Source organism: Mercenaria mercenaria, chromosome 3 (genome assembly GCF_021730395.1).
Source record: "Mercenaria mercenaria strain notata chromosome 3, MADL_Memer_1, whole genome shotgun sequence".
NCBI lineage: Eukaryota > Metazoa > Mollusca > Bivalvia > Venerida > Veneridae > Mercenaria > Mercenaria mercenaria.
Window position 1 is genome coordinate 75,688,158 of NC_069363.1, and position 13,318 is coordinate 75,701,475.

Sequence of the window (13,318 nt, forward strand, 5' to 3'; positions counted from 1 at the left end):
TCTCGCCGATTGTTCATAAAACGCTTTGGAATGTTCCCTTAGTTAGCTTTATGAATATGGGCCCAGGTGTTTGAATACATATCTATACTTAGTAGAGCATGTGCGTTTGTTTTGAAGAAGAACTTTTAGGTCAAGTCTTTTTTCAAGAATATCACTTTCTATGGACATCCATGTGACCAGTTACCGATCACAATGATAAAGGATTTTACGATGCATACAAAATAAAAGCAAAAGTCAATTGAGCAATATGTCAGAAAGATTAAGTTTATGCAGATATAGGTCTGCAGGTCCCAGCTCTTTGATCAAGCCTATGTCTTTAATAGTTGCAGCAGTTCTCATAGTCTCTCTGGTCAGGTGTAATTGGATAGCTTTGTATTTGCAGTAATCTTTGTAAACATTTCATTTCCCTTTGTTTGGAGGGCTACTTATTATATGAGCCGTGCCATGACAAAACCAACATAGTGGGTCTGCGACCAGCATGGATCCAGACCAGCCTGCGCACCCGCGCAGTCTGGTCATGCTCCATGTTGTTCGCTTTTAAAGCCTATTGGAATTGGAGAAACTGTTAGCGAACAGCATGGATCCTGACCAGACTGCGCGGATGCGCAGGCTGGTCTGGATCCATGCTGGTCGCAAAGCCACTATGTTGGTTTTCCCATGGCACGGCTCAATTATTATGTTGATCACCCACTATTTTCTGGGATTAAAATTGTCATTTTGCTTTTAGGGATAGGATGTTGAGGCAGGCAGTTCTAAATACTATTCTTTATTTCTAACTATTTCAGTATTTCTACACTACTTTCAACAGTATTAGAAATGGCAACTTTTGGTTTGATTATCCAGAAATGACGGCGTAACGTCATTTATCTGGAAAACATAGACTAACTGATTCAAAATAATAATGTATTTTAGTAAGCAGCAATGTACGGACTCTATTTGGTGAATTGTTGGAAATTAATAACGCGAGCCTATACAATATGATATGACTGAAAGTAAGAAAATCTACAACTATGAAAACCTACATTGTGGAACCTTTTCTGCACGTCATCAATTGCGGGTTTCCCATACAATCCCAGAAGTGACAATTAGACCAATATTTTCGTGTCGGTCTTACGAATACGACCCTATCTTTTTATTGACAAAATGCTATGAAAAATATGGTTTTAATAACATTCTACATGGTAGAACAATATTTATTTCAATCGTGCAGAGCTGCCTTAAACCAAAAACTTGAGGCATTATTGTTCTCTGTTTATTGATAAATACAGCTAATACTGACTGCCTGTTGTTGAATTTACACGTCTGCATTGTTTGATATATGTACCAGGTAACGTAAGGTACTTTAAGACGAAAACACTTAAAATGAATTTTAAGTTATTGACATAAAATGTACGCAAAACGTTGCCGGGCGTTGTGAAGCCACAGCTTGCATGTTAAAGTTTGGCCAGTTCATCTCGAAACGTGTGTCAACATATAAAACTGCAAGTTTGTCTTGTCAGCATATCCCAGAAAATACCGAATAGTCTTTGCTTTTGAACAGTATCAGATAAGCGCGATTTTAGCTCAATTTTAACATGTTAGTGTAAATAAAGTACACGGGTTGCAAGCTTGTACGCATTGTGATACAGCCTCAGTACAGAAAAAAAACAGTCTGACATATTATGTTTACTCTTTACAGAATGGCGAGACATCCTTCGTTGTTAAATAGTAAGATCCTCGCGGCTTTCCTTCCGATGACGCATACCCCATGCGCGCGCACTTGCCATTGCACGGGCAGCGTCCCATCTCGAAATCCTCCGTACTTCCACAAGGAAACGCTTTGAAACGGCAAGTGGAATTTATGGACTCGATAAAATAATCACGTGCTCGTGCGTGGTCGCATCCTATTCCCTTTCTAAATGCTGGAAAATACAAATAAATAGTATTATTGTATACTGTATTACATAATTTATTCTATATTCTAAGAAGAAGGAAACTAATAATGTAAATCAATATGAACATACAGGAAAAAATAAATAATAAAAAGGGTTTTAAATCTTTAAATATCTCCCTCAATGGAAGCAATATTGTCTATTTTTTACATCACATACTGATGAGCTTCGGTAAAGCACACACGTGAACAGACACCAACGATAGAATGCTTAACAGCCTCATGTAAAATATAATACTTGACTTTATCCTTAAATATATATTGATGTTAGTAAAAAATTATACTTTTAAATTTTCCCGTGATAAGCTTGAACAAATGTTTTCCCGGTGCTTTACATCCAGGCTGGTTCTTTCCGCCGTTTGGGTAAAAGTCGGCATGCCCCATCGGGGTACTCGATCCAAGACCTTAAATAGAACAGTAAATAAGCCGCGCCATGAGAAAACCAACATAGTGCATTTGCGACCAACATGGATCCAGACCAGCCTGTGCAGTCTGGTCAGGATCCATGTTGTTCGCTTACAGTTTCTCTAATTGCAATAGGCTTTGAAAGCGAACAGCATGGATTCTGATTCGCACAGGCTGGTCTAGATCCATGCTGGTCGTAAACGCACTAAATTGGTTTTCTCATGGCGCGGCTCAAATGTAATATTACATATATTTCACCGTTGTGTCAATTTCTAAGACTAAGCCGGTTTGGAATTCAATACAATGAACAGTACAAAACATACAAAAGTATTATGAAGAGCCTACAGCGGCCCAGACCCTAGACAAAAGATATACATTTTAGTTTTCGGGTTCACAAATTAGTTTTCGTGTTTGGACGCAGTCTCCTACGAGTTATATAATTTGGGGTTTCGTTGCAAATTAGGATTAAGTTTTCTCTCGACAGCATGGACGTATTTAAGAAAGTTTTACACCATCATGCAAGTAAATTATTGGACAACAAATAGCATGTGCATTTTCAGTATATATGTAAAGCAAAAGCGAAAATCAAGAGAGGGTATAAGTAGGCACAGAATCGAATAATTTCCCTATTTCCCTAGTGATTTTTTAGGGTATGGTCTGGACCGAGGCATTAGCCGAGTTCATTAGACCAGCCATGAGAATATCACCGTATCCGAATATTCATTTGAGAAATCGGATCAGTAACATGGTTCTAGGATCCAAAAACACAGGAGGCAACGATTTTGGTAAAGGAAATAACTGGATTTGTCCCAACATAACGACTGGACACGATGAATATGATGTAAATTGCATAATATTGATGATTTAAACTTAAACATTAAATGCAGAGGTTGCGCATTAAAGAAACAAGAGGACCATGATGGTCCTGAATCGCTCACCTGTTCCCACATGACCCAGTTTTGAGTATGACGTTGTTTTTTCTATTATTTGACATAGTGACCTAGTTTTTGAGCTCATATGACCCAGTTTTGAACTTGACCTAGATATTATCAAGATAAAAATTCTGACCAATTTTCATGAAGATCCTTTGAAAAATATGGTCTCTAGAGAAGTCACAAGGTTTTTCTATTATTTGATCTATTGACCTAGTTTTCGAAGGTACGCGACCCTGTTTTGAACTTTACCTAGATATCACCAAGGTGAACATTCTGACCAATTTTCATGAAGATCTCATGAAATATATGGCCTCTAGAGAGGTCATAAGGTTTTTCTATTTTTAGACCTACTGATCTAGTTTTTGACCGCACGTGACCCAGTTTCAAACTTGACCTAGATATCATCAAAATGAACATTCAGACCAACTTTCATACAGATCCCATGAAAAATATGGCCTTTAGAGAGGTCACAAGGTTTTTCTATTATTTGACCTACTGACCTAGTTTTTGAAGGCACGTAACCCAGTTTCGAATTTGACCTAGATATCATCAAGTTGAACATTCTGACCAATTTTCATGAAGAAGTTTTGAAATATATGGCCTCTAGAGAGGTCACAAGGTTTTTCTATTTTTAGACCTACTGGCCTAGTTTTTGACGGCACTTGACCCAGTTTCAAACCTGACCTAGATATTATCAAGATGAACATTCTGACCAACTTTCATAAAGATCCCACAAAAAATGTGACCTCTAGAGTGGTCACAAGCAAAAGTTTACGGACAGACGGACGCACGGACGGACGACGGACGCCGCGCGATCACAAAACTTTGTGACAGGTGAGCTAAAAATATGAAACAATACATAACGTATGCAACTATTCTAACAAAGCACAAATATTACCTAGAGTACGAATAGGATGTCCATCTGTATGGATGACGTCAACAAACTTTGCATCCGTGGGATCTAACCTCACTTCCGGCGACTTTCCTCCAAATGCAAGTCCTGCGGGGTCCAGCCCTACAATATGGGATTATTTTTTTATCAATCTCGTTAGCGGATAAATATTTGAATTGTATCTTGTTGATAGCACATGCTTTAGATTTTACAGGTCTTTTTTCAGAATACTGAAAAGGTCCACCTTCTGTTGAAATGTTTCAGACAAATATCATGAATGTCTTATTTTAAAAAATACTAAAAATACGAAATAATCGTAAAATGACTTATATTCCTTAGGGGAAATGATATGCAACCAGAATGTTCTCAGCTTTGGAAAAAATAAATGCTACAACGTCATTTTTCATGTGCAAGCTCTCATATTTCTGAAATCTGACCAATTTCTCTTTTGACAAGGCAGTCTGAAAGACATCTAAATCCCCCGCTACTGCTATGGATAGTGAAAGGGTAAACCTTTGATTTTAGCTGTGACCTTGACCTTGAACTGACATGGCTGACTCATGAATTCCGTACAACGTCTTGATGAGGTGATCATTTGACCCAAGCTTCATGAAAATCCTTCAAGGGGTTTAGGAGATACAGAGCTGAAACCTTTGACCTTCAGTTGTGACCTTGACCTTGAGTTGACATGGCTGACTCATGAGTTCTTGATGAGGTGATCATTTGACCCAAGTTTGATAAAAATCCTTCAAGGGGTTTAGGAGATACAGAGTGGACACAAAATGGAAGGCTCAAACCTTCGACCCTTAGTTGTGACCTTGACTTTGAGCTGGCATGGTTGACTCATAATTTCTGCACATCGTTTTGATGAGGTAATCATTTTACCCAAGTTTTATAAAATTCCTTCAAGGGGTTTAGGAGATATAGAGCGGACACGAAATGGAAGGCTCAAACCTTTGACCTTCAGTTGTGACCTTGACTTTGAGCCGACATGGCTGACTCACAAGTTCTGCACATCGCCTTGATGAGGTGATCGTTTGACCCAAGTTTGATGAAAATCCTTCAAGGAGTTTAGGAGATATAGAGCGGACGCAAAATGGAAGACTCAAACATTTGACCCTAAGTTGTGACCTTGACCTTGAGCCGGTATGACTGACTCATGGGTTCTGCACATTGTCTTGATGAGGTGATCATTTGACCCAAGTTTGATAAAATTCCTTCAAGGGGTTAAGAGATATAGAGCGGACACAAAATGGAAGGCTCAAACCTTTGACCTTGAGTTGTGACCTTGACCTTGAGCCGGCATGGCTGACTCATGGGTTCTGCACATTGTCTTGATGAGGTGATCATTTGACCCAAGTTTCATGAAAATCCTTCAAGGAGTTTAGAAGATATAGAGCGGACACAAAATGGAAGGCTCAAAACCTTTGACCCGAAGTTGTGACCTTGACCTTGAGCCGGCATGGCTGACTCATGGGTTCTGCACATTGTCTTGATGAGGTGATCATTTGACTCAAGTTTTATAAAATTCCTTCAAGGGGTTTATGAGATATAGAGCGGACACAAAATGACAGGCTCAAACCTTTGACCTTGAGCTGTGACCTTGACCTTGAACCGACAAGGCTGACTCATGGGTTCTGCACATTGTCTTGATGAGGTGAACATTTGACATAAGTTTCATGAAAATCCTTCAAGGGGTTTAGGAGATATGGACCGGACACGATTTTGTTACGGACGGAAGGACGGACGTTCTAACGAAACGGTCTTTATGTGACTCCCCCATTGTTCTCTCTATTGTTCTAACAGTCACATAAAAAGAAAAATAGTCACATAAACAGAACGGAATGAATGACATCAAAGAGAAAGTACCGTTATGCAGTCACTTAACCATCATTTCGCGGGCACGGACAGACGCAGACCATTCCTATAATCCCTCCGCCACGGCGGGGGAATAAAAAATCTGAACAGAGTTCAAGATAAAGATAAAGATAAACAGTCATTATAACGGTTGTAAATGAGAGCAAATAAACTGTTTTGGTAAAATGGTGAACAAAAGTTAGATTCAGTTTAAGACTGAAAATTTGTGGTAGTTTTCTATACCTTTTATAAAAATTAATCTCACAGCATACTTTACCTACCAGTAATCCTTCCAATACCCTTAACTCTCTTTCCGGCATATCCAGCTATATGTGCCCCAAGACTGTGACCAATCAAATGCATGTCACTAAACTGGGCACCTGCTGACATAAGCAATGACGTAATAAGTTGAGCAATTAACGCGCCAACAACCCGGGTGTTAGCGGCAGCTTGGTTATAATCTTTGGTGTCAGCGCCTTTCTCCCAGTCAACAGATATAACATTTACGTCCTCCTAAAAGTGATAGGTATCAAAAAATATAATAAGTAATTTTGTAATAGATACAAAAAAATTGGACCAGCATTTGTTCAAAATAGGTATGTGTAGGATCAGGGATAAAGAGTGAAGGAAAGGCCCTAGAGAACAGGTTGCTGACTCTCCTATACATCAACCACTCATATTCGAGCGTGGGATAACCACATAATATATATCAATACAAATAACCATGACGATGACGACGACCACGATGATATGACCGCAGCAGTGGAAATGGTGATAACACTGTGTAAAAGTACCAGTGAATAGAATACTAGGTTACTGTCTTCAAAAAATTGAATCTAACAGGCTTGTCTACGAAAAAAAAAAGTCTCGGCTGAGCCTCGGTGTGTGTATTTCATGAACTAGCCTGATAAGTCAGTGAGGTACTATTCTCAAGTAACGTTTATAATGCTACTTACTACAATTTAATAATAATGACAGTTATATATTAAATTAAATGAATTTATCTTTTATGTTATACCAGAATGTGCATAGTATACCTTTTCAAGCAACGCATTTTTCATATTGACAACCCATGTTTCCCTGCCGTCGTCTCTATAACCGTGAATTATGAATTTTGTTCCTTTGGTTCCATTAAAATTAGATCTTCTTATGTCAACTACATCTTTAGTAAGTAACTGGTATTTATCTCTATTCTGTCGGGTATGTAACAGAAACGATACCTTAAATATTTATATAAAAATATCATGAAATATTTGGATCAAACCCTGAAATATTGATACTAAAACATAAGCTGTTCATAATAGAAACCTAAAACGCTACAAAAACTTGAATTATTAAATTAATATAAAACATACATTTTGATTTAAAAACCTGAAATATTAACAATAAAAGCCTAAAAATATTGATATGAAATTATTTTAGAAAGTGTATGAATCAGCATCGTCATGTCAACAACAACGTCATAACTGACTTTTTACTTATCTGCTAACTCTCTTCTTTTTATTTTTTTTTCACATATAACCTCATTTTCTGAAAACAGTTACAAAACAGTCGGTTTCCCGGATAACTAACAAATTATCGATCTCAGATAGACAGATAGTGATATCAACTGCGCAACGCTTGACTGATATCACTTTCTGAAGGTCGATAAATCTTCATAAAAGTATTCTTTCGACGTCCGAACTAAAATAACACAAAATTTAATTAAGTACCTTCTTTTTCTTGTTAGAATCTGTTACGAGTTTGAATATTTTGTTAAAAGTAGCAAGTTATGTTAGATTACCTCCCTTTATGACTCTTGTTTTAGCGTTTTTATTGGATTTTAAAGGAACAAATGTTCCGCCTATGTTATAAAACACATCTCCCGTGCACTTTCGTGTTAAATCAAACATACTTACCCCTACTTCCGCAGGAGATTTTGGCAATTTTCCAGCGGCATTTGTGAATGGCGGATCGTTAGAAAAGCATCCAATACCTTCATTTTTAAAACATAAATTCTCACTGTGAATGTTCAATACAGCTGCCACAGCCATTACGGTGTTCTTTAGCGTGGACCACAATCCCATTGTGAATTCAGATCAGCCTTAAACTAAACATAATCGAAACTTTAAACATATTCTGTAAGCAATACGATTTTTGGTTGCGGGTTTACCCCGCTACCAAAGTTACAAGTGTATTTCTGACAATAATATAGCATCTTTATTTTATTCCTAATCACATTCAAAGGATGTTAATGCGCTACACAAAATAGTCCCATTCCATGAACAAAGCGGATGAATTATCAATGATCAATCAGTTATAATTCAACCTGTATCACACTGACCATTTAGATTATGTAAGATCTATCAATGATAAGGTATTCCAGCCCATGGTTACATCACTGATTTCCAGCTGGCAATTTAGATAAGTTCATGTAATATCAGACAGAGTTCATCTTAGATATAAGGCACATTTGTATTTGTTTCTCATACACGTATATTTATAGACTGGCATTTAAATAGAAAATAAATCTACCAAAACCCGCAACTACCAGACTTCTCAAGGCTTTGATTACTGTATTGTATCTCTATACCCCAGGCATATATACACAATAGTCTATGTATTACTAGATTTTTTTCAAAATCAAATCTAAAATACGTTATGATGAAATGTATGTTCATAAAAATAAAAGAGGTTGCAATATTTTGAATACATGTACGTGTACATGTACGAGAATATTCAGAAATAAACTGCTAAAAAGAAAGCAATACGTACCACTCAAATTTTCTGCTAGATATACTTTATCCGTACGTTTTCGTTGTATACATATATATATAATAAATAGAAATATAGTTGAAAGTAAATATACATACACGCTTACCCGTCCACGAACAACAATCTCAATATCTCTTATTTATCAGTTACGTATTAACTGTGACAGCCTGTATGATCGGGTCAGTTATCGTGTCCTGCTTATGTTGACGATTAGTGCAAAATAAAAATCAGTTTTCCTAGACATTTATGTTATTTTGGCAATGTTCGGAAACCTTTGATGTATTATGCTGTCCGTTTTATGAGACTTTTGTATGTTTCAATATTGAAACTCATATTCGTAATAATTTGACATCAGATAGCAGTTGTATTTTAGATTCCGTTTTCTCTGTTTTATGACGTAAAGTTTTCAGTTTGTTGTCTCTGCCAAGAGACATATTTTTACGCGGATCGACTGTCAAAAAGAGAAAAGTGTGAGTTACCCACGGATGAAAACCGCAAGTCGTGATGCATGTGTTGATAGTTGACGATATTGTCGTTTCACAGATCTATAACCTAAAATGTGCCACTCTGTACTAACAATGTGACAAAGAAATAAAAAAAAACATTATTTGAGGTTTACTTATTTTGGCTTCCGCAATTTCTTTTAAACTCGCCCATTTATTTGATACCCAGATTGAACCTATATATTATGTAACCGCGTTTTAGTTTTAAATGTTTATTGCGTCGCAAACAGTCTGCGTCACATTTCTCTCAACCCACTATAGATCACTTGATACAATATATACGTTTTCCTGGAAATGGAGTTGTTGTATATATCCTGTGCTTACACTCCATACATATTCTCTGTCATTTTATGTTAACGTTGAACTTTTAAACAACCAATATTACAAACATTAATGTCAGTGAGGTTCTTTTTTATCCATGACCGCAATCAGGTTCAAACGTAGATAAATCTCAGTATTGTTTGTGTCGGCAAAATTACGATGTTTTAATAAAAAAGATAAGTTTCTTAAATGTTACTGTTTTTCAATATCAATTTACAACAAAAAACACTTCCAAATACTGTGTAAAATGTAACATAATTGAAACATCTACTCTTTTTTTTTGCAATATTTTTCATATCACAAGTAGCATTTTTATGAAATTTTGCATTCTTTTAGAAAAAAAACTGACGTACGTAACTGATAGAAAGTTCAACAAATCCGAACAATGAAATATCATAATGTAAAACATATTGTTCTTAACTTATGAGAAAGTTCATGAATTATACTGTTTGCAATATGAAAGATAAAGATAAAAAATATCGACGGGCTTCAGAAGTTTCGTTCAGTGTAATAGTAAGCAAATCTATCTATAAATGGAAACTCGACCGTCTGTTGTTGTTTTGGCGGTTTTTTACAAACAGTAACCCCCAAAATTGTACTAACAAAAAGGGTCATATAAGTGAAAGAGATATTACCTTTTTTATTAAATATAGCTTACAAAAAATGGTAAATTGGTTTTATCAAAACGTGCAGGGAACATTACTGGAATATAACACTATGGTGTGTACATTGATCATGTGGTACCATGTAAAATCTCATAATTTACAATACGAATTCACATTTGTATAACTATATGTTTTAAAGATGTTTATACTTGTTTAAAAGAAAACGTTATATTGCATGAATACGTCACATTGATGCATACCACCATTCAAGGACGTGTTGCTGAAAACTCCATCAACTGGATACACTTATCAATTAATAGTCCACTAGTACAGAAAATTGTGTTTTTTATTTACTTCATCTTTGGATGAGAATGTGCCATATTTCAAAATATGAACAATACCCAAGCTAAAATGCAAGTGGCATTTTTCTCTCGAATTCAGAAGTTTAATTAAACTGTGTAGAAGAGAATTCAAAAAATAAGCTAGTGACCAGAAAAAAATAATATACATTTTAGCAACTAAGTTCAGGGCATCTTTTGACGTGCTTTGCCCATTCCATTTAATACCGGATGATAATCATCGAAGATTTAATAACTGATAAAATACTGAAAATGAAAAAAAAATCAAATTACCTTATGAGATCACTATCAATCTATTATTCAAATTTAAATACATCCATTCGCTGAAATATAACTAAGCAACCGTATATACATATCGCCTTTTATTTTTAGATGACCCGTAAGGCATTTTAAATGAAGAAATTATCATTTGCACTTCGCTAATTGTGACCAATGATTGACATCCTGACACCGATATAAACCATAAAGCATGTTCAACATGCAACGTCACCATCGTATAAAACTGCAATAAAATGCACATCCGCCTTTTCAACTGTTAATATATGTGTTTAATTGATTTAACCATATTTTATTGCTTATATATACACGCAAGTAGAATAAAAACAATACAAAAGCAAATGGGTTGGGCAACAAGTTCTAACAACATTACATAAAGCCCTTCCCAGTAGTGAAAATTACAGAAAAATACAATGGCGACTCAGAATTATTCACCATTTCATTACCTAATTTGATAAAACAAAATGCATGTTTATTGTGCAATGCAAACTTTTGTAAATAACCAATTATTTATTTTGCATCAGACAAAAACAAATCATGACATTTGTCAAGTTATTTATGCTATTTTACAAATGCATGTCCGTGCTAATGCGAAATATAAAATTACATTTGCCTTGTCCTCCAAGTGTAAATTTATCCTATTGAAAGTCAGAATGACAGCTGTCCTTTCAACTTCAAAAACATTACATGAGTTATTTTGCATTTTCTTAATGTCTTAAACCACCCCAACCACAAACAACAACAAATTTACAAAACACACTTTGTTTCGTAAACATATAATGCGTTGCAAAATAACTATATGCACATGAGTGAACATTGCATCTATGCTCATAAAAACGGTCTTTACTATAGGGTTGTAAGATACATTTACAAATATTTACCACAATTTTTCCATTTTTTATGTCGTTAATCTGTTGAATTTTTGCACATTAGGCCATGAAAGTTTTGGTATATACTTTGACAGAATATTAGAATATTTGCAGCATGTCACCAAAATGTGACGTTAGTTCCAGTGACCCTTATCAGTACCAAGGTATCTTCGTGGTTCGATAGCGTTAGATGAAAGCATGTAAACAACTATCCGAGATTGTCATGTTGTGCAATATAAAGAAAAAAAGTTCATATCTACATTTGGTTTTTGATTTTACATAATAGTCCAACTTCAGCATATTATTAATATCAAAGTACCAGTTAACTCTAATTTTCTGAGACGAGCCTGTAACACTGAAAAATAATTAATATTTTCACCAATATTGTTCCACACATTGCTAAAAACTAAAGTGATCGTACATGTTTAGCTCAACATTAGCCCTTATCATCCTGGACACGATTGATTCTGCCTGTGCGACCAGTGTAGATCATGATAAGGCAGCACATCCATGCATTCTGATCATGATCTGCACTGTTTGCCATTCAGTCAGTATCTTTTTGGTAAGCACCCCTTTTACAGTAAATGATACTGTCCATATTGAAAGATGGACAAGTTCATTATAGAAATTAAGCAGAGTAAGGGTTAATACAATGTATAGTAAAACATGATACATCAGGAAATCTATTTTTCATTACTTTCTGCCACAAAGCAAATGCAATACTCTACTTGCACAAAGTATATCTTCCTTATTCTTTAAAAAAAGACTTTCGAGTACCCATTGTTTGGTTCTAGTATCATAAAAACAAAATGCATGTATTTCTGAGTAGTAAAATACAATATGCCCCTTCATCATGTCAACTAACAAACTTTTTCAAATCAAATTAAATATAATCCATTCATTGCTTTGAGGCATTGGTCAGACAAAGAATTAAGTGTCCAAAGCTTTGTATCATTACTGCTATACTTAACCTCGATCAAGACAGCAAATGGACAATCGACCTCATACATTCATGATTCCGTGACCGAGTGGTTAAGGTCGCTGACTTCAAATCACTTGCCCCTCGTCGATGTGGGTTCGAGCCTCACTCGGGGCGTTGAATTCTTCATGTGAGGAAGCCATCCAGCTGGCTTACGGAAGGTCGGTGGTTCTACCCATGTGCGCGCTCGTGATGAAATAATGCACGGAGGGGCACCTGGGGTCTTCCTCCACCATTTAAAGCTGGAAAGTCGCTATATGACCTATCATGTGTCTGTGCGACCTTAAATCCAACCAAAAAAAAAACTTTCATGATTGGACAAGGCAGCTAATGGACAAGGGACCTTTCGACATTGGACAAGGCAGACTAGAGCAATAAACAAGAGAAATTTTGACATTGGGCAAGGCGTTTTAAAGCAAATTTACTAGAGACCTCTGACATTGGGCAAGGCGCTTTTAAGCAAATGTACTAGAGACCTTTTGACATTGGGCAAGGCGCTTTAAAGCGAATTTACTAGAGACCTTTTGACATTGGGCAAGGCGCTTTAAAGTGAATTTACTAGAGACCTTTTGACATTATGCAAGGCGCTTTAAAGCGAATTTACTAGAGACCTTTTGACATTAGGCAAGGCGC

At 36.0% G+C, this 13,318-nt stretch overlaps 1 protein-coding gene across 5 annotated transcripts; it reads right to left on the reverse strand.

Moving 5' to 3' along the window:
- Nucleotides 1-1,149: 1,149 nt before the first annotated feature.
- On the reverse strand, nt 1,150-11,915 carry LOC123524352 (inactive pancreatic lipase-related protein 1-like). 5 transcript variants are annotated; one of them, XM_045302498.2, is made up of 7 exons: nt 11,445-11,915; nt 7,918-8,108; nt 7,057-7,239; nt 6,301-6,532; nt 4,169-4,285; nt 2,215-2,334; nt 1,150-1,901 (listed from the first exon to the last, which is right to left on the reverse strand). In XM_045302498.2, exons 2-7 carry the CDS (start codon nt 8,083-8,085, stop codon nt 1,666-1,668), a joined length of 1,056 nt encoding a protein of 351 aa, XP_045158433.1. In that variant the 5' UTR covers nt 8,086-8,108; nt 11,445-11,915; the 3' UTR covers nt 1,150-1,665. The 5 variants fall into 5 exon arrangements, with proteins under 5 accessions (XP_045158433.1, XP_045158436.1, XP_045158432.1 ...); XM_045302501.2 differs by lacking the exon at nt 11,445-11,915 and adding an exon at nt 10,835-11,383 and having other exon boundaries at nt 7,918-8,102; XM_045302497.2 differs by lacking the exon at nt 11,445-11,915 and adding an exon at nt 10,835-11,382.
- Nucleotides 11,916-13,318: the final 1,403 nt, after the last annotated feature.